At 42.2% G+C, this 19183-nt stretch overlaps 1 protein-coding gene across 1 annotated transcript in view; it reads left to right on the forward strand.

Moving 5' to 3' along the window:
* The window catches only part of ALK (ALK receptor tyrosine kinase), a 1238429-nt gene that overhangs the window by 1050113 nt on the left and 169133 nt on the right, over positions 1-19183 (forward strand). Inside the window, exon 8 of the mRNA XM_007938814.2 lies at positions 880-980. Coding sequence (XP_007937005.1) covers positions 880-980 — 101 coding nt within the window. The remainder of the gene's footprint in view (positions 1-879; positions 981-19183) is intronic.

Genomic DNA, 19183 nt, shown 5'->3' on the forward strand with positions numbered 1-19183 from the left:
TTCTCCTCTTCCAGAACCCCCCTCAATCATTTGAAGACAATTGTGAACCACCCAGTTGCTTGAGGTCTCTTCTCTCCCCAGCCACATAACCCAGCTCTTTGAATCTTCCTCAAGGAGAAGTGATGTGGTTTCTGAGATCTCTAGTCTGTCTTGGATACTGTGCTCTGGACGAATTTTTTACTTGGTAGTAACTCAATTACATTTTACCAAGAGTTGGAGTAAGGTACAAATACATGACTAAAGTAATGCTTGGAGTTCTGTCGGACCCCTAAAAGGTTATGAGCTCACTGTGGCACCCATCTCCACAGTCCTTACCATCTACAAGATGATCTATAGTTCCTGAAGGTTTACAGATGCTGCTTTCTATCACCTCATGAGGATGGGGGCTTACGTCCTTCTAGGTTTGCAAGCAGATCAGTGCTAAGATAGCACAGGAAATGAGCCTTCTTGGACAGAATGTTAGGCATAGGATGGCCTGGGCTTTTTGCAAGGAGAGGAGAGTGAAGGTCATAGGAATCAGTGGAGGACAGAGTACTGGCATGACTGGAAATGGACAGGGGTGGGGCAGAGGTGGGGCAGGGGCATGCTTCATGATGCTCTGAGGCTATGGGCTAACACTGGTGACCTTGGGAAGTCAGGTGCAGATAGTGAGACATCGTAAGCAGTTTGGAATAAAAGGTTTGTATGAGTCAGAGTTCATTGATGGTAATAAGTAGGCTCTCTCACTCAATTTAAGGGGCAGAAACACATCCTTAAAGTAGTTCCCAGGCTCCATGAGAACATGCAGAGTCCATGAACCCTGCGTTTCTCTCCCAGCACCCTTGAACCTTTCAGTTCCTGATGATGGTGCACTCTTGACCTTTTTCCTCTCTCCCCTAGGCCAAGCCCTGTTGCTCAGCACCACTGATGGCCCCCGATCTGAAAGTGCTACACTGACCAGTGCTACATTCCCTGCGCCCATGAAGAACTCTCCATGTGAGGCAAGTCTCCATGTTCCTCTAGTTCTCTAACTTCTCTTCCTACCCCTCTCCTTTGTCATTTCCAGATAAAACCTTATAAAACGAAGAAAACAGCCTGGATGGTTGGGCTGGTTGTTCTCCTGTGTGGAGGGCAAGAGAGCCCTTTTGTCTATCTCCTAGTGAGAAGACATCTATCAACATGGTAAAGTCCAATCTGCAGAGACTCTAACTTAACACCCACCCTCTGCTGCACTCAGCTACTTACAGGAGGACCTTGACTTAAGCAAAGCAAGAAAACATTTGCCAAGACATGACAGAGGAGGCTAACAAAGATTTACAAGACTTTCTACAGGATCCCTTTTAAAAAAACATCAAGCTCTCATAATACATTTCCAAAATGAAAGAGCATCAAAAATTTGATTTACATAAATTTCACTAAGATATCAATGGCATTCAATGAGGCAGCTCTAGAGCCACTTACCCAAATGGTTCCTGTATCTGTCATGTCTTTTGTGAGCAGACTGAGGGACTGGCGCCATGGTCCTTAGTATAAGGTAATACTGTCTGGGGGCCAAGAAATGTGCTTAGACTTCGACATGTTATAGTAAGTAGCTGAGCTCATGCACTCTGAGTCAGACTGCCCAAGTCCAAGCCACGTTCCACCACTGATTGTCTGGGCAGGTTGTTTAGGCAGGTAATTAAGCTCTGAGGATCTCAGTTTCCTCACCCAGAGAGTAAAGACAATATAGTGCTTACCTCAAAGGTATGAGGATTAACTAGGTTAATGTACATAAAGGAAAACTCAATCACTAGAAAAGGACATCATGGTTGGGGAAGTGGAGGGTCAGCATCAATGAGGGAAACCCTCAATGAGACAGATTAACACAATAACCTCAACAATGGGCTCAACCATAACAAAGATCTTGAAGATGGCCAGCACCAAACAACATCTCATTCTGTTATAGATAAGGTCGCTATGAGTTGAAGCTAACTTGACAGCAAGGAGCAACAATAACAACAATGTATGTAAAGGGCTTAGAACGTTGTCTAGCATGAAGCAAGCAAGATAGTAGTTAGCCACTGTTGATCTTCAGAATAGATAATTACCCAAAACAGGCTCTTCTAGCAGATTGACAGTGTCTGGCACCCAGGAGGACTCAATCAATATTCCTGTCAACATACAAAAAAAAAAAAAAAAACTCACTGCCATGGAGTTGGATCTGACTCATAGCGATCCATCCTTGGGTTTCTGAGGCGTTAGCACTATGGAGGTAGATTGCCCAACCTTCCTTCCGAGGAGTGGCTGGTGGGTTTGAACCACTAGGCTTCTGTTTAGCAGTCAAATGAGGAAGATGAGTTTTGCCAGAAATCAGACTCCACACTTCAAGGGAGAAGAGCCCTGCCTTGTGCTTCTTTATGCTCTTCTGGGGCACCTGCACCAACACTTCGCACACAGTAGAAAGCCAACATATGGTTTAGATTTGGCCAGTTCTGGCGAATTCTGGAAATTCACAGGAAAATTTTCTTTCTGGCTTAGTGTCAGGACAGGAATAGCAGTGCCACCTCTCAGTAATTGCTTTCCTTTCAAGTTGAGAAACTGATCCAATTCTTTTCCCCCTCCTTTGGCTGCTAGAAAGGAGTTCAATGGCACAATGGTTAAGGTATTTGGCTGCTAATCAAAAGGTCAGCGGTTTGAACCACCAGCTGCTCTGTAAGAGAAAGATGAGGCAATCTGCTTCCATAAAGATTTACAGCCTTGGAAACCCTATGGGTCAGTTCTACTCTGTCCTACAGGGTCACTGTGAGTTGCAACTGACTCGATGGTGGTGGGTTTGGTTTTTGGTTTGGCTGCTAGAAATCTGAGGGAGGCAGCACTTTGATGCACAGAGGTGCAGAGAATGGGCTTCCCTGTAGGGTAAAATCAAGTCCTTCAGGGATTTTATGAAATAAAAACTCAGACTGAAATGAGAATGGGAAAGATGTGTAAATGAATTTTTGTTTAATCTGAGGAACGGTGAAATGAAATATGAAAGAAAATACAACTTCACGATGTGCAGTTTGTACCAGCCTCACTTCAGGCTTGATTTTATAACTCTGCATATGCCTCGTCTTTCTCATCCTCTTCCAGTTTATGTTATCTTACTTGATTTTATGTATCTTTGTGAGCCACCTTAAATCTTTTTTGGAAGAAGTCAGGGCACAAATAAATAGATTCATTAAATTAAATTGTACTTGAGGAGCCACGCTATCTGATGCAGATGGTGAAATTGCACAGTCATCTTTGATATTTCTCAGACGCCTCTGCATGGGTCCCTAGAAAACACTGCTTCTTAAGATGAAATCAAAATGAGGAGAGATGGCTGGCTCACCTGAGAGGACAGGAGGATCCTTAAACACATTTTATTGTTTACATTTATTTTTCAGTGGATTTATTATGAGCCTAATTTCAGAAAAAGAAATGTCAAGGTAAAAATGAGATTTACCTAATACTTCATAATTTCTCTAATAACCTTTGAGATGATCAATAGCTTAAACAGGTGTTTTGTTTTACTGGCATGTTTTATTTGTCCTCCAGTCAATTTTGCTCTGGGCCATTTCTGCTATTTCCTGCCTTTTCCCAGCACTGGGCTCAGCAGGCGTAATGAAGGAAAGGGAGTGACTCCACTGTGCTCAGCTCCAGGTTGTTTCACCTTCAAGTTTTCAGACCATTCATCTAATGCTGATAGGTTTTTAAATTCCCAGTGTTGGGGAAAATGTTTTCATCAGAAAAATAAATAACCGAAATAGAAATATGCATTTGAAGAAGGTTGGTAAGCCCCACCATTTGTTTTATTTGAATCCTAACTACAGAAGTCAGGAAGTTGATTTTGTTCTCCCAGGTTTGCTGGCAGGGAAACAGAATATTGCATTGCTACATGAGACGTGGTTAGATCAGCGCCTTCAAACCCCACCAGTCCTAGAGGGGTCTCTGTTGACTGTGATGCACACATGCAAGAAGGTGGCCATGCGTGATATCCCTGATGAGAATTGGGCCCATAGGGACAGGCAGTTTGTTGAGTTGAGCTCCCAGGCTGACAGCCAGGAAGCTCCCAACCCACCACAGGGCATCTTCTCTAAGCCCACGCTAGCCATGGTCCATAGGCCCACCAGAGAATTGAAGTAATTACAGAACATCTCAAAATACTCCCTCCCAGGAGATGGATTTTCTTGAAAATCTAGAAAAGAACCTCTAGTAGGGTAATGTTTCTCCAATTGCAGTCACTTGGAGGATGTTATAGGCCAGATTCTAGGCCCCACCCTGACCTCTTGACTTGCTTCACTTCAGGAATTCGCATCTTTGGAAACTCCCTCAGCAATTTGGCTGAATCTTGATAGCTACTGCCTGTAAGGGGCATTTGCCAAGTGTGACCAAAATTCATTCTGAACCCATTTAGAGTTTTCCTCAGTTATGTATGACTTCTAACCAGTTGCTGTCAAGTTGATTCTGACTCATGGTGTCAGAGTACAACTGTGCTCCACAAAGTTTTCAGTGGGTGCCTTTTGGAAATAGATCACTAGGCCTTTCTTCCAAGGCACCTCTGAGTGGATTCAAATTACCACACTTTCAGTTAGCAGCTGAGCACCACTCAGTGACTCCATCTATGACTCTAAGTGGTGGGACACAACTTGCCATTTGGAAAGGTAAGTCAGAGAATGGGTTAGAAATGATGGGATGAAGGCCAGGGAGACAGAAGGGCCTTGGAGAATGCCCCTAAGAGTCCAAGTGGAGCCAGGCCAGATGCCCACTAACAATGGAGACCTAAGCCAAGGAGCCTCTGTGCCAGCCTGGTGTCCAGGGCTCTCCAGTAGTGCCTCAACTCCACTGTCTCCCTCCAACGCCTGCAGCACCACTGCTGCCTCTCACTGGCTGCCCGGGCTACAGGCACTGCCTCCTCTCTCGCTCTGCACAGTTGCACATGGGGCATGAATATTTAAAGACTTCTGCCTAGCCCAACCACAAACAACAGAGTTGGCGCTTTTTATTCATCCCTTCCTCCTCCCCTTATCCCTCTGCAACCTATTCTCTGTGGGAAACAGGAGAACCATTTCCAGCATATTCTGATTTTATTTTATTTTTATTTTACTGAGCGCCAGTACAAGTAATTAAAGTTGCCATCAGGGAGGAGAGCCTTGCGGTGGCTTTCATGTGTTCATTTGCTGTCAGACCTGCTCGCATCCGCTATGGCTTTGAGACACACTTGGATGTGTCTAGCATTGCAGCTGCTGGTAATAAAGGGGACTGAGAGTGGCAAGGGCCCGTCTCCCGCCCCTCCCCCTGCATTTCACACATCCTAGAAGACTGAATGTCTCAACAAGCCCCTTGTGGTTTGAAATTCTATTTTATTTGAATAGCCTGCCTGTGACTAGAATATTTTAAACTGCGTTCTCAGGATGGAGCAAGTCCTGAGGATGGGGGGGAGTGGGCTTCCCTCATTTTCTTTCTCCCCTCCAAAACATGGAAGCAGTTTTCCTTCTATGAACTGCAGGAATGAAAGGTACCCAAGAAGTGGGATGTGGCAAGCCATTTCCAGTGCTGACTTCCTTACTTTGTAGAGCTACAGCCTACCTCTTCTCTCTCCCTACATACATACACATACGCACATACACATGCACACATACACCCAGATCCTGGACAATAGCCAGGACCTTTCTGCCACTGATGTCAGCCTTAATGATAAGAATCAACTTTGATTAGTTGTTGGGTCTGCTGAGTCGCAGGGCAGAAGGTAACCCAGCTGGACACCTCCATGTCTGCAGGGGCTATCTGGCCTATAGGGAAGGAAACCCATATTCTATGTCATTAAACCCACAAATGTGGCCCAGACAGACATGGAAAAGGAAACTGATGTCTGGCATTGTCCTCTACCATGCCCTAAGCCTACTCAGAGTAAGCAGCCTTCTATGGTATCAGAGCCCTGAATATTAGGGACCAGGAGATTTTTCAATAAATTGCTCTCTTGATAAGCTGTTTCAGGGTGCTGGAAGCAGGGCCCATCCTTTCCCAGGAATTCAACTAGTGGTGTTTCTCTAGCATCTTTGGGATTCAGAAGCAGAGTAAATTAGAGCCACCCCAGGCTGTGTTGACTGGGTCATTCACATGTGTCCCCAAGTTCACTCAGTTGGCAGACAAATAGGAATTTCAAGATGGAAAGAATGTACAAAATTTTCTGACTGCTGTGTTTTAAAAAGTTTATCAAAATTAATGGCAGAATCCTCTGTGGAAAGACAAGAAAAGGAGAGAATCATAACAATACTAATTTTAGAATGATTTGAGATAGAGAAAGGTGCAAACACAAAAGGGGTTTTCCTTTACAGCTCCCATCAAACCCTCATTAACTAGTTGCTAACAGGTTGCTTCCAACTCAAAGCAACCTCATATGTGTCAGACTATAACTGTACTCTACAGGATTTTCAGTGGTTGATTTTTTGGAAGTAGATCATGAGGCCTTACTTCTGAGGAGCCTCTGGGTGGAGTTGAACCTCAAAGCATTTAATTAGTAGCCAAGTGCTTAACCAAGCACTTAACCATTTGCACCACCCAGAGCCAAAGGGGGTGAGCAGAGATATTCAATTCAGCTCATGGTTACTGAACAGGTCCTACATGTCAGGCACGGCCACACCCATAAGCTGGGTCATGGCATAGGCAGGGCTACAGAGAAGATGGGAACAGCTCATCTTGGCAAGTAATTATAAAGTCAAGGTCAAACCCAGACCTGTTAACTCCAAGTTCATGCTCTTCTATCACATTGCCATGCTGGGGGGCATAAAATACCTTCTCTGCTAAGAGGGAGTTGATGTGAGCCTCAACAGCAGCCCCAATGACCATCCCTTATCTCAAGTGTGGACTGTGAACCGGCATTGCTCTCACCTAATTCAGGCCCCTAATCAGAGATTTCCTCTTCTCTGGAGGAAAGAAGGAAATACCATCCCATTCTGTAAAATACTACTTAGACACTTAGTCTCTCCTCAACCTGAGGATAATCCACTAGATCTCATTCCTAAGCAACCAAAGAAACATTGCCACTCATCTATGGGAATTTTAGCCTCTCTATGATTCACGTTTCAAGTCCATTAGCTGCTCCATGAGAAGATGATGAAGCAATCTATTTCTGTGAAGATTTATAGCCTTGGAAACCCAGTGGAGGTTGTTATGAGTTGAAATTGACTCGATGGCAGTAGGTTTGGGTTTTTTGATGATTCACATGTTATACCTCCATTGTGTGTGCCTTAAACCACATGATTCAAGAGGGAGAAGCTATTTCAATGGGCTTGTGAGTTTGATCCTGAACAAAGTTATCACTGCCTGGGTCCCTTCTACCCTCTAGTTAGGAAAGCAAGTGTCCATTTGAGGAGAAGGAAACTGCATCCTTCCCCTCCCTACTCACTGCTATGTAATGGGAGGACAAGCTAGTCCCTACCTAGACCCACCCAAGTCAAGCTTTGTCTTTTGACCAAAAGAGTCTGCACATACACTTTGGTGGTTGTAAAAAGCCTTTTATAAATAGTTAGGAACCAGTGTTGAGCTATAGGGAACCCCAGGGATGATATCAAATCGATCTCCTCTCTCACCAAGCCCAGCCCCTTTGGTCAAGTATTTGGAGACCATCAGGCAACACTCCTGTGGATATTCATCCCGCAATTCATCTGATGCTTGACTTCCCTATACAACATACCCTGGGGGGACAGAGCACACCATCTCAGTGTCAAGTCTAGCTCACCTTTAGAGATCCCCAGGCTTCTGAGATTGCCTGAATTAAGCCCAAATTCAGTTAGACTGTCCAAGGATTGTTATCACATTCCCTTTTCTCTGTACCACTCCTCTCCCTTCTTTGAGGGCCTTCTAAGAACTAGGGTTAGAACCCCATGACAGATAATCGATACACAGCTGGTTGTCCATTCTTTGCCCAGGAGGACATAATGTTGGGCCCAGTAGGAGGCACAGTACCCCTCTGGCTCCCAAGGGGATCCTGAAGCAATCAGGGTAGCTGCCTCCCTCCTGTTTGGGTCCTGCCCCACAGCCCAACAGCCATGATCTCTCCTGAGTCCAGAGTAATCCAGTGGCTGTACAGCGCCATGGCAAAGGATGCATCACTGAACTGATGGGATTTAGTAGAAAGATTGCCCACCATCACCCACTGCCATTGAGTCAATTCTGACTCATATCAACCCTATAGGACAGAGTAGAACTGCCCCATAGATTTTCTAAGGCTGTAAATCTTTATGGAGGCACAGTGCCTCATCGTTCTCCCACAAAGAGGCTGGGTTCAAACGGCCAACCTTTCATTTAACAGCCAAATGTTTTAACCACTATACCACCAGAGCTCCTTGGGGGAAGATCAGAGGCTTGGAATTCCTTAGGCCTTGATGGAATCCCACTACTTCCTAGCTGGTCAACTTGATGCAAATCATCTGGTTCCTCTTGACTTCCATAGCCTCTGCAGGGCTGCTGCTGGCAACAAGAAAGATAAGGCATGAAACATGAATAGCCTGGTCATGGGTACAAAGTAGATGCTTCATAAATGGCATATGTGGTATCTGCTACTCTACTGCTGCCGTTACTATTATTGTCTGATTTTTATGATGATTCTGAGATTAAAGGCTTAGCTGACCCTATCTCAGGAGTCTGAATATGGAGACTCTGCTCTGAGTAGCCTGGCCATAGATGGATGAGGTGCTGTCCAGCTCAATGACTGGGGTACAAGAAGCTAACATTCTACCTACAGCAGATGGGCCCCTGTCATCTCCTCCATCATCCCCAACAGTCGCAGTAACTCCTCTTCCCAACCAGCCAGGACATAGGGAGCACCCTCTTCCATTCCAGCATAAATTCCCTTTGCACCACTGTCTTCTCTCTACCTCTACTCCCAGCACACCCCTAAATAGAATAATAACCCTTCACCATTTTATAGGCCCAGTGTTTGTAGAGGAACCATTACCCCACAGCCTTGCCCCCTTGAGGGGATAAGATACTGTCATCTTTTTTCAAATGGAGAGTTTAATGCTCATCTGCAATCCTGAAGCAGGGTGTCTCCAAGTACTTCCTTGAAGCGTAATCCTCTGGTGGGACAGCTGCAGTAGTAAATGGGGGGACTGACCAACCAAGAAATGAGAGGAAGTGCAGACAAGAGAGAGCTAAGGCAGATTGTTACTTCTTCTCTGAAGGAAGTCAAATGAAACAGCCCAAAGCAGAACATTACAAGCCTGAATTTTCTTCTAAAATCTCTAGTTTAAACTTTCAAACAAATGCCAATTCTGTGTTCTTATTCCCTAACATGCCTGGTTGTTTAGATACTAAAAACATGATATATTCCTTAATATTGACTGGGTAACACTTCAGGAAGCTATACCCCCTTTCTAAGGAGCTCTGGTAGCATAGTGCCTAAGGCACTTGACTGTTAACCAGAAGACTGGCAGTTTAAACCCACCAGCCACTCCTTGGAAGGAAGATGGGGCAATCTACTTCCGTAGTGATACTGCCTCAGAAACCCAAGGAGGGGTCGCTATGAGTCAGGTCTGACTCGACAGCACATAACAACAACAAAGGATGTACCAGAGTTCCTGGGTGATACAAATGGTTTAAGTGCTTGGGGGCACCACTAATGGAAATGTTAGTGGTTCAAGCACCTGGAAACTTGCTTTAGTAACATTAAGCACTGAAAACCTCATGGCATAATGCTAAACAAAATGAACCAATCACAAAAGGACAAATATTGTATGATCTCACTTATATAAAAAGACAAGAAAAGGCAAATGTACAAAGACCAAAGCTTATTAGTGGCTATCAGGGACAGGAAAGAGGAAGAAAGGGAGGAAAAATCGTATTGATTAAGGGTAAGTTTCTACAACTGATTACTATAATTGCTGTCAGTAAGTTGTACACCTGTAAAAAGCTGAATTGACCAAAGTTGTATGATAGATATATTTACAACAAATGACAAAAAAAAAAAAAAGTAGCTAGTGGGGCTGCTTGGGTACAAAAAAATCTCTTCATGGGATTTGGGTCCTTGATTCCTTGGTTTGGAGATTAAGGGTCATAGTTGCATGGGACATATCAGTTAATTGGCCTGATAGTTGATTTAATACTTCTTTTCTACCTTCTAGTTTATTGTGTAGTGACTTAGGTCTTAAAAGCTTTCCAGCAGCCATTCAAAGCCCAACAATTGGCCACTATTCACCTGGAGCAACAGAGGAAGGAGAGTCAGGAATAGGGCGAAAAAAATGGAATGTGTGGTTAATTGCTTCCATGAATAACGGCCTCTTTTGCCATGAGCCTGGAACTGGATGGTGCCCAGCTACCATTACTGAACATTTTGCTCAAAGACTCCATGGAGGAATCGTGGGATCCTGATCAAAAGGGAAAAATGCAGCACAGAATTTCAAATTCTAATGGACTCCAGGCTTTCTGGAGCCATGGAGGCTGGCAGAACCCCTGACATTATTGCCCTGAGATAATCTTTAAACATCAAACCAAAAAATATCCTTAGAAGTCATCTTTAAACCAAACAATAGTTTAGCTTAACTAGTCAAAAATGCCTGTCTTGAGCATTATGCTCTTTTAAGATCTATGTGGGATCAAATTGACAATAAAACTCAACAGATTAGGAAACTTAGGGGGCAGTGAGTTTATCTTAACAAAGGAGGAACACCTCAGAAAAGGAAGGTGAGAATGGTCACAGAACTTGAAGAATATAATTAATGTCACTGAATGGTACATGTAGCAATGGTTGAATTGGTGTATGTTTTGCTGTGTATATTCTCAACAACAATAAAATTTAGAGGGAAAAATTGAAAACTCCATGGGGCAGTTCTCCTCTGACATGTGCAGTTATCATGAATCAGAGTCAAGTCCATGGCATGCACCACTTTACATTGTGGGTAGAGGGCTGAAAGTGGTTCTTGAGGAGGTCTTTTCCAAGTGGCTTTGTCCAAAGATCTGCTAGATGTGTAAAAGATTTTTGAGCCTCACTTTCAGCCTCTGGTAACAACCATCCAGTACACTTGTAACAACATCATTATAACAATAATACCCTATAGGTCAAAGATTCCAGTCTTTCCACATCCCCACAATTACCCTGTGAGGTGAATGGAATCTTCTCTGTCTTACAGATGAGACACCTAAGGTTAGGAGATTCTTCAAGGTCATACAGCTAAAGACTGGAGGAGCCAGGACTTAAATTCTCATCTTTTGACTCCAAGGGTAGTTCTCACCTGTGCCAGAGCAGACAGTCTATTCCTATGGAGGAGTCAGGGAGGCAGGATGCACCCACAAGTATTGCCTGCAAGTCTGCCATGAAGCAGCCATGCCTGGAGATACACCAGCAGGGACTGGGATCAGTTCTGGGAGTTTTTACAACAGAAAAACTAAAATAACTTACTTCCAAGATGACAGGTTCTGGTCTCCATGTTACTAATGTATCACTCAGCTGAATTACATTAAAAATTTGGATGCCAAAATTCTTTGGTAGAACAATCAAACATCCTAACACCCTAGCACTCCTAGGAGAGAAAAAAAAAAAAATCTTCTCTCGGTTTAGGGGGCAGCTCTGGCAGCGTTGTGTTTAATGAAGGCTGGCAGTTTAAACCCACCAGCCACTCTTCGAAGACTGGGCAATCTACTTCCATAGAGATACTGCCTTGGAAACCCAAGGAGGGGTCGCTATGAGTCGGAGCCGACTCCACGGCAGTGAGTTTGGTTTTTTGTGATGATCCAGGAATCCCTGGGTGGCACAAATGGTTAAACACTCAACTGTTGACTAAAAGATTGGCAGTTTCAACCCCTCAGAGGCTCCTTGGAAGGAAGAGCTGGAAATCTGCTTCTGAAAAGTCAGCCATTGAAAACACTGTGGAGCAGTGTTCTAACTCTGAAACACACAGGGTCATCGTGAATCAGAATCGACTCATCATCGCAAAGTGGTTTTTTTTTTTTTTTTTTTTTTGGTTTTGTACTGATTCAGAACCTGAGGCTTGAAGAGCTTATGGGACTTGGCCACAATCACCCTGCTAGTAAGGACCAGAGCCAGGATTCAAATCCAGGTCTGTCCAACTTCAAAGCCAAATCCATAGCACTCTAAGTCACCTGAGTTTAAATCCCAGCTTAGCCACTTCTGAGCCATATTACCCTGAGCAAGTTACTTACCCTAACTGGGGATAAAAGTACTAATTTTACTTGCTACATGGAATTGTTGTGAGAAATAGATGATAATGTGAAGACTCTTTGTCTTCACATTATATATAAATTTATATATAATACTTCATTATATAATATATATATATATAAAACACTTCATGAATGGCAACAATTATTATTATTATCACCCACCCTCTTACTTTGCACAAGTACAGCGAAGTCACTCCTGACCTAATTCAGACATAATGGATGTTTGTATTTCTCTTGTCAGTCAATTAGCAACATGAGGGCAGCTTGGGGGCATTATTTTGCACAGTGCCTAGCATTAGCACCGGTAGGACATGCCAAGTAGACTTTATTAATTGTGAAAACTCTCAATTGTAAGCATAGCCCTAGTCTAGGACAAGAGCTAACAAAGAAATATTCCTCAGTGATTCTCAAGAATCCAATAAAGGAGCCCCTACCTCAGATTTCTGAGCCAAAATAGTTCTTACCACAGTACCAAGAACTAAGAGGCCATGGGAGCCAAGCTTTCTGTTACCACTTACTGTTATGTGGTTGACAGTGCCAGGATACATCCTAATGGGCCAAAGTAATCAACAGCAATTGTAATTGCAGCCAGACATAATTAATTTAATAACACTGAGCCATTCAAAGTTAATACCTCTATCACTGCATCATGAAACCAAGGCCTGTGAAGAATTGCTATTAAGGCTCATGGGTGGGAAGAGAATCTTCCTTGGCACTTGGCACAGCTTTGGGTCCCATTCAAAAGCCATATGTTAATCATGACCCCTCATGGCACATCCTGAAGTCATTATAACAAATTCACGTTGCCCTTTTACAGATGGGACACCCTGTGGAAAGCACCCAGCTCTCAGGGAATAAATACTCCCTGGTTCCCCTAGGCCCCTGAAGACACTCGCGTGCCTGGAGTCCATCCTAACCCCTGTGGCTGTCTGTGAATGTTATAGGGGTTTCATCAGATAAAGTTGATTCTGTTTCTTAGCAAGAGGACTACAGAAATATTTCTCAGCTTTGTCTCTATCACATACAGAGAAACTGAGGCACAGAAGAGGCTGTTTGATGAGGACCACACCATTATAATATAACTCAGAAGAAAATACATATTTTTTTTCTTCTTGTAAGGCTGGAAAGATAATTTTCTAGGGAGCTGAGAAGATAAGAAACTGGACTGAGATTTTTAATACAAAATTCTTTACCCAGGCAGTGGTCCTGTTCTGGTTTTTTATGAGCTATTTATTTCTAACACATTGTCCTCTGCTTGCTCTTTCCAATTGGAGAAAGGAACTAACTTTTATCAAATGCCTTTGTTAAGTGGTTACTGAACACACATAATGTTACTAAAGTAATTAGCCCCATTTTACAGATGAAGGCTATGAGGCTGTGAGATATTATGTAGTGAGTAAAGACAGAACCACTCTTTCCAATACCTGTATCTATGCTCTGTTCATAGCACGACACCACCTCATGCCTCAGAAGCTTCTGTCTTCCCTTGGTGTCCCTAGAAAAGCCCACAGTGGGTGAAAACGCACTATCTTTTCCTACTTCCCAACAAATTCAAAATCCTCCCTCACTGCCTTTTTTAATGTGGTGTTTATTATTTCTTCTCATTATAAAAATACTCCATGCTTATTGTAGAACATTAGAAAAATACAGTAAAGTGTGAAGAAGAAAACTGAAATTGCCCATACTCCTACCCCCCAAAGATAATCCTTGTTACTACACTGGTATATTTCCTCCCAACAGATAGATGTCGATTTGAGCACAGCTCTAGATAAGGGGTTATTCAAATTTGGTGTCATATCCTATACATATTGTGTGTCTTCTTTCTTTAGGTAATATTATATTTCCTATATCAATACTGTTCTTCCTAAACATGATTTTAATAGCTGCATATGCTAAATTTATTTTCTTGGTTTTATTCTAGTTATCAGAAGTATATATGTTCACTGTAGCAACTTTGGGAAAGAAAGAAAGGGCCAAAGAAGGAAAAAAAAATGCCTATTCATTTTATAACCTCACCACCCAGGGTTAACTATGGTTATACATACATATATATATATATATAAATATATTTATTTATTTATTTATTCATATCTATAATGATGAGGTAATTTTATATTAGTTTTATATATGATAAACACATATATGTTTGTATATTTATATTATGTATATATGTATACACACACACACACACACACACACATATATATATATACACATATATCTTGCTGTGTTTTTTACAAAAGAGGCATGTGGATGTTTCTTACTGTTTGTCCTTTCCTGCAGCTTCAACATGGTGCCTCAGAAAGAAGTAGACATGGGGTGATGATTGTAGAAAGGATTCCAGGATTTCAGGTCTCCTACATAACCAAACATCCAACATTTTTTAAACCTCCAGAATTGCAAGGACTTGCCAGCATTACATTTAATTTGCTTATTATCAAAAATCTGCATCTGGCCTGCTTCTTGCTGTGTTGGGTTGATTTTTCATTAAGCTATTTATAGCTAGAGAGTTGGTATTTATTTTTTCCAGGTGAACTAGAAGATAGTGTTCAAAAACACTGAGTTTTTGCAGTGAGTCAATATGCTCAGCTAAAGTATATTTAGGCCCCTTAATAAAAGACAACATTGAAACCAAGAAATTCTTAAAATTACGAGCTCACACCCAGAATCACATCACTGTGGAACCTTAGGTCAGGAAGAAATCTAACCTTCATCCAGAGCTTGGATGGCCCTGATAGCAACTCCAATCCTGGTCATCAGATCACTGCTGAAAAACCTCCCAGTTTGGGGACTATGTGAGGAGTGCCCACCTTCCCACCTCCGAGCAAGCACATTGCATCTTTGAGCATCTCTGCCCATTAAAAAGTGTTTTCTTCTGTTGATATGAAATACACACTAGACATCCATCCTTGGTTTTGTCTCTGCTGCTGGAATTCATACAGTCTGTCAGAAATTTGAAAAGAGATAGCAATTCCCCTAATCATTTCCTACATTTGGAGGTGTTGCATGCAGAAATGGACATTATTTAATACCAATGAGTTTCTTTTGTTGAACTTCAGCTAAATTCCATGCTGAATTTTTGTATGGGTCCAAGAGATTGTTCTGAAGCTGCCACGAGGTATGCATAGCAAACATGGGGCATATTATAGACATAAAATTGCAGTAATTACCTCTGGAGGAGGAAAGGGCCATGAGAGAAATAATAGCATTAGGCCTAGCCACAATGCCTGCTCCTGCTTTACATACAGAACTTTAATTAATAAAATGACAAACACTGGTAGCACATAATTGGAGAGTCTATCAGGCCCCACTGAGAGGGAGGAGGAAAAAAGGCCCTTGTGAAAGACTGGTTGGAGCCAGAAGATATAATTGCTGGTGGCATGCTCCTGGTGTTGTCTCTTTCACTTGTCTCATTTGCTGTCTGCATATAAAAGAGTTTATTAGTCAAAAGCTGTCACTTATAACCTATATCTATTAGAATGTGTCTAGGAGGATCAAATTTTTCATTGTTAAAGGCTCCAACAAGTATTATTTTCCATCAATATTATTTATGATTTGTATAGTAGTTCTCATATTTGTGTGAATATGTTTGCAATATATACATACACATATATATGACTGGTGGTTATCTGGCAGGGACAAAGGCTGTGAATGGTATAACATCTACTGTCTCCTTAATTCATTCAGTATGAAGGCATTTCTAGAACAAAGTCTTGTTAAAATATAAATTCTGATTCAATTGGTTTGCGATGGAGTCTAAAATCCTGCATTTCTAACAAGCTCTCAGGTGATGCTGATGCTACTGGTCCACAGACCACACTTTGAACAAGGATCTGGAAAACCTTTCCAATACCCTCCAAAAACTTTAAGTATTACCATATTGTGGCTATATAGCATGAGGCTTGGTGACCATGGGTGACTTACTGAAACCTTTCCAAGACTCAGTTTCCACATCTGAAAAATGGGTATGATAATTCCTGCATGATAGAATGTTATGAGTTTAAAATGCCATGGTGTATGTCCAAGTGCTTATCACAGTTTTCTAGCATTCAGTAAATATTCAATTAACAAATTACTTTATATCCTGTATGCCACCCAAATGGCATTTCTGTGTGGCACAAACAGTTAAGCTCTCATATATTAAACTGAAGACCTCAGAAGACAGGCCTGGCAATCTGTTACCAAAAGTTCATAGCCTTGAAATCCCTGTGGAGCACAGTTCTACTCTGCACGTGTGGGGTCACCAGCAAACAACAAAAACATGCCAGCCACCCAAATAGAAACAGGTTTCATTAAGATCAAACTCCAAGAGCATTCTCTGTCCCCTCGGGGTCCCTGAACCTTGACTGTCAAGATGAGGCCATAAGGAAAATGGAAATCTTTGAGAGGGACTTGAGCCTGCAATCTGGGAACCACACACAGTTGCCCTTCTCCGTCTTTGCTTGGCAGGTGATGTGGCAGCCATGTGAAGGCCTCTACTGGGGACGGGTCTTCCTCCCTGTGGGAAAAACACTCCCTCTCTACTTTGGTGATGGTGGACATGTTTTAAACCTTTTTTTTTTTTTTCCTTTTTGTTATTAAGAATTGCCTATCTCTCAAAATCCAAGATGAAAATGGATCCCTCACTGAGAAGGCCAGGCTACTTCCTGTACTAAGTCGACACCTCCCTAGTGATCTCAGCCAGGCTGCCCTTTAGAATCACCTGGAAAGCTTTTAAAAACTACTGATTCCTGGGACCTACCAAAAGCCAATTAAATCAGAATCTCTAGGGTGGAGCCCAGACTAGGTAGTTTTGAAAGCTTCCCAGCTGATTCTAATTTGCATCTAATGTTGAAAACCACTGGTTTAACCATTCTATTCATTACATCAGATGTGCTCTACTTCAATAGTCTTTATCTAACTCAATTCCTATAACCACCTTTAAGGTAGATGGGGATGGTATTTCTTAGGGCTGCCATAGCAAAATAACCCAAAGTGGGTGGCTTTAAAATAACAGATTTTTTTTTCTTATAGTTCTAGAAGCTAGAATTGGCAGGGCTATTCTTTCTCTCTCTCTCTCTCTCTCTCTCTCTCTCTCTCTCTCTCTCTTTCTCTCTCCCTCCCTCCCTCCCTCCCTCCCTCCCTCCTGCCCTTGCTCCCACCCACCCTCGCTCTCACTCTTTTCCTCTCTTGGTTCTAGGGGAAGATTATTCCTTGCCTCTTTCATCTTCTAGCAGCCCTGGCCATTTCTTGGCATTCCTTGGCTTGTTGAAGGATCCTCATATGCTCTCTTCCTCCTGTGTGTGTCTGTTTCCTTGTCTGTCCTTTTCTTTTATAAGACATCACTCAGAAGGGATTAGAGTTACAACCTACCCTATACTGGAATGACTTCATTACCTTTATTGATAACATATACCAAAAATAAAAAAATTTTAAAAAACACCTATTTCTTCAAGCAAGTTCACATTCACCAAGCTTGGGACTTTGATATTTTCTTACAATTCAATCCATAATAGCTATTATCAAAAGTTTATGGATAAGAAAAAAGAGATGCTAAGGAGGTAAGTTGTTGGCTTAAGTTCACAGAGTTAATACATGGTAACTTTGGAGCGCAAACCCAGGTACGTTTAACTCCAAGTTATCCCATAGTCACCAAATAAGAAAACAAAGCCACTGGAGAATAAATGTAGGACTTCAAACCGATTAATTCTGGTTTGACCCTCTACTGAGAACTTGTCTTTCCAACCCAGATATAATGAATCAGAATCTACAGTTTACCAAGATCCCAGGGAATGCTTATGTATACATTCCAAAAAGATAGTGGAGAAAAAGGCAGAGTCCAGAGACCATGATCTAACTTTGTGCTTCTCTGTAGATTCTGACTCAACAGGCCTGGAGTCAGGCCAAAGATTCTGCATTTCTAACAGTCTCTTAGGTATCACTGATGATACCAGTCTGAGGACCACACTATGAGTTGCAAAGCACTAACTGAATTTTGAAAGTAGAATTTACAAGCCACTAGGGATATAACTGCCCGTGAGGAGTAGGCCAAATTAAAGACAACAGATTCAGGACTGCTTATATAATGAGGAAGAATAACATTTGCCTAGACATATCACCTTACTAAACACTTGGTGAATGGGGGAAAAAAAAAATGGTCTAAAAATACATATTGGCTAGCCAGTCACTGACTGTCAGTTTGCAATCTTATTCCAAAGCTTTTATGTCTATTTCTAGAACTAGACATTGCTGAAGCTCAGACAGTGCACTACTTGGCTTGATTCATGGTGGTAGATATGTGTTTTCTATAATAAACAGAGGTGGTAATGTTATAAGGTGAAGTGAAAGGCGTTTTTAAAATTATTCTACTTATTCAGAGACCTAAACAATTGAGTAGTATCAATGGCTGCAACTATTTTTCTTTTTGCTACACTCTGCACACTTGTAATAACTCATTTAATTTCTAGTTTGTGGCACAAGGTACACTGTACAGTTGATGCTGCCACTTGTCTGTCAGATTGTCATACTGTAGTGGCTTGTGTGTTGCTGTGAGGCTGGAGGTTATGCCACTGGTATTTCAAATACCAGCAGGGTCACCAGCAGGGTGGTGGACAGGTTTCAGTGGAGCTTCCAGACTAAGACAGACTCAGAAGAAGGAAGGAGCCATGCACTTTTCAAAGTATTGCCCAGTGAAAACCTTATGAATAGCCAAAAAAAAAAAAAAAACCAAACTCACTGCCATCAAGTTGATCTCAACTCATAATGACCTCTCCTTGGGTTTCTGAGGCGATATCTCTACGTAAGTAGATTGCCCAAGCTTCCTTCAGAGGAGCAGCTGTTGGGTTTGAACCACCAGACTTCTGGTTAGCAGTCAAATGTCTTAAGCACTAAGCCACCAGAACTCTCTATGAATATCAGTGCCTCATATCTTACTGGAAAACTTTATGAATAGCTCTGAAACATTATTTGAAGACTAAAGTGTGCCTAACCCAAGCCATAATATTTTCAATTGCCTCACATGCACATGAAAGCTGGACAATGAATAAGG

Source organism: Orycteropus afer, unplaced genomic scaffold (assembly GCF_000298275.1).
Source record: "Orycteropus afer afer isolate SDZICR_OR568_19922 unplaced genomic scaffold, OryAfe1.0 scaffold00054, whole genome shotgun sequence".
Lineage (NCBI taxonomy): Eukaryota > Metazoa > Chordata > Mammalia > Tubulidentata > Orycteropodidae > Orycteropus > Orycteropus afer.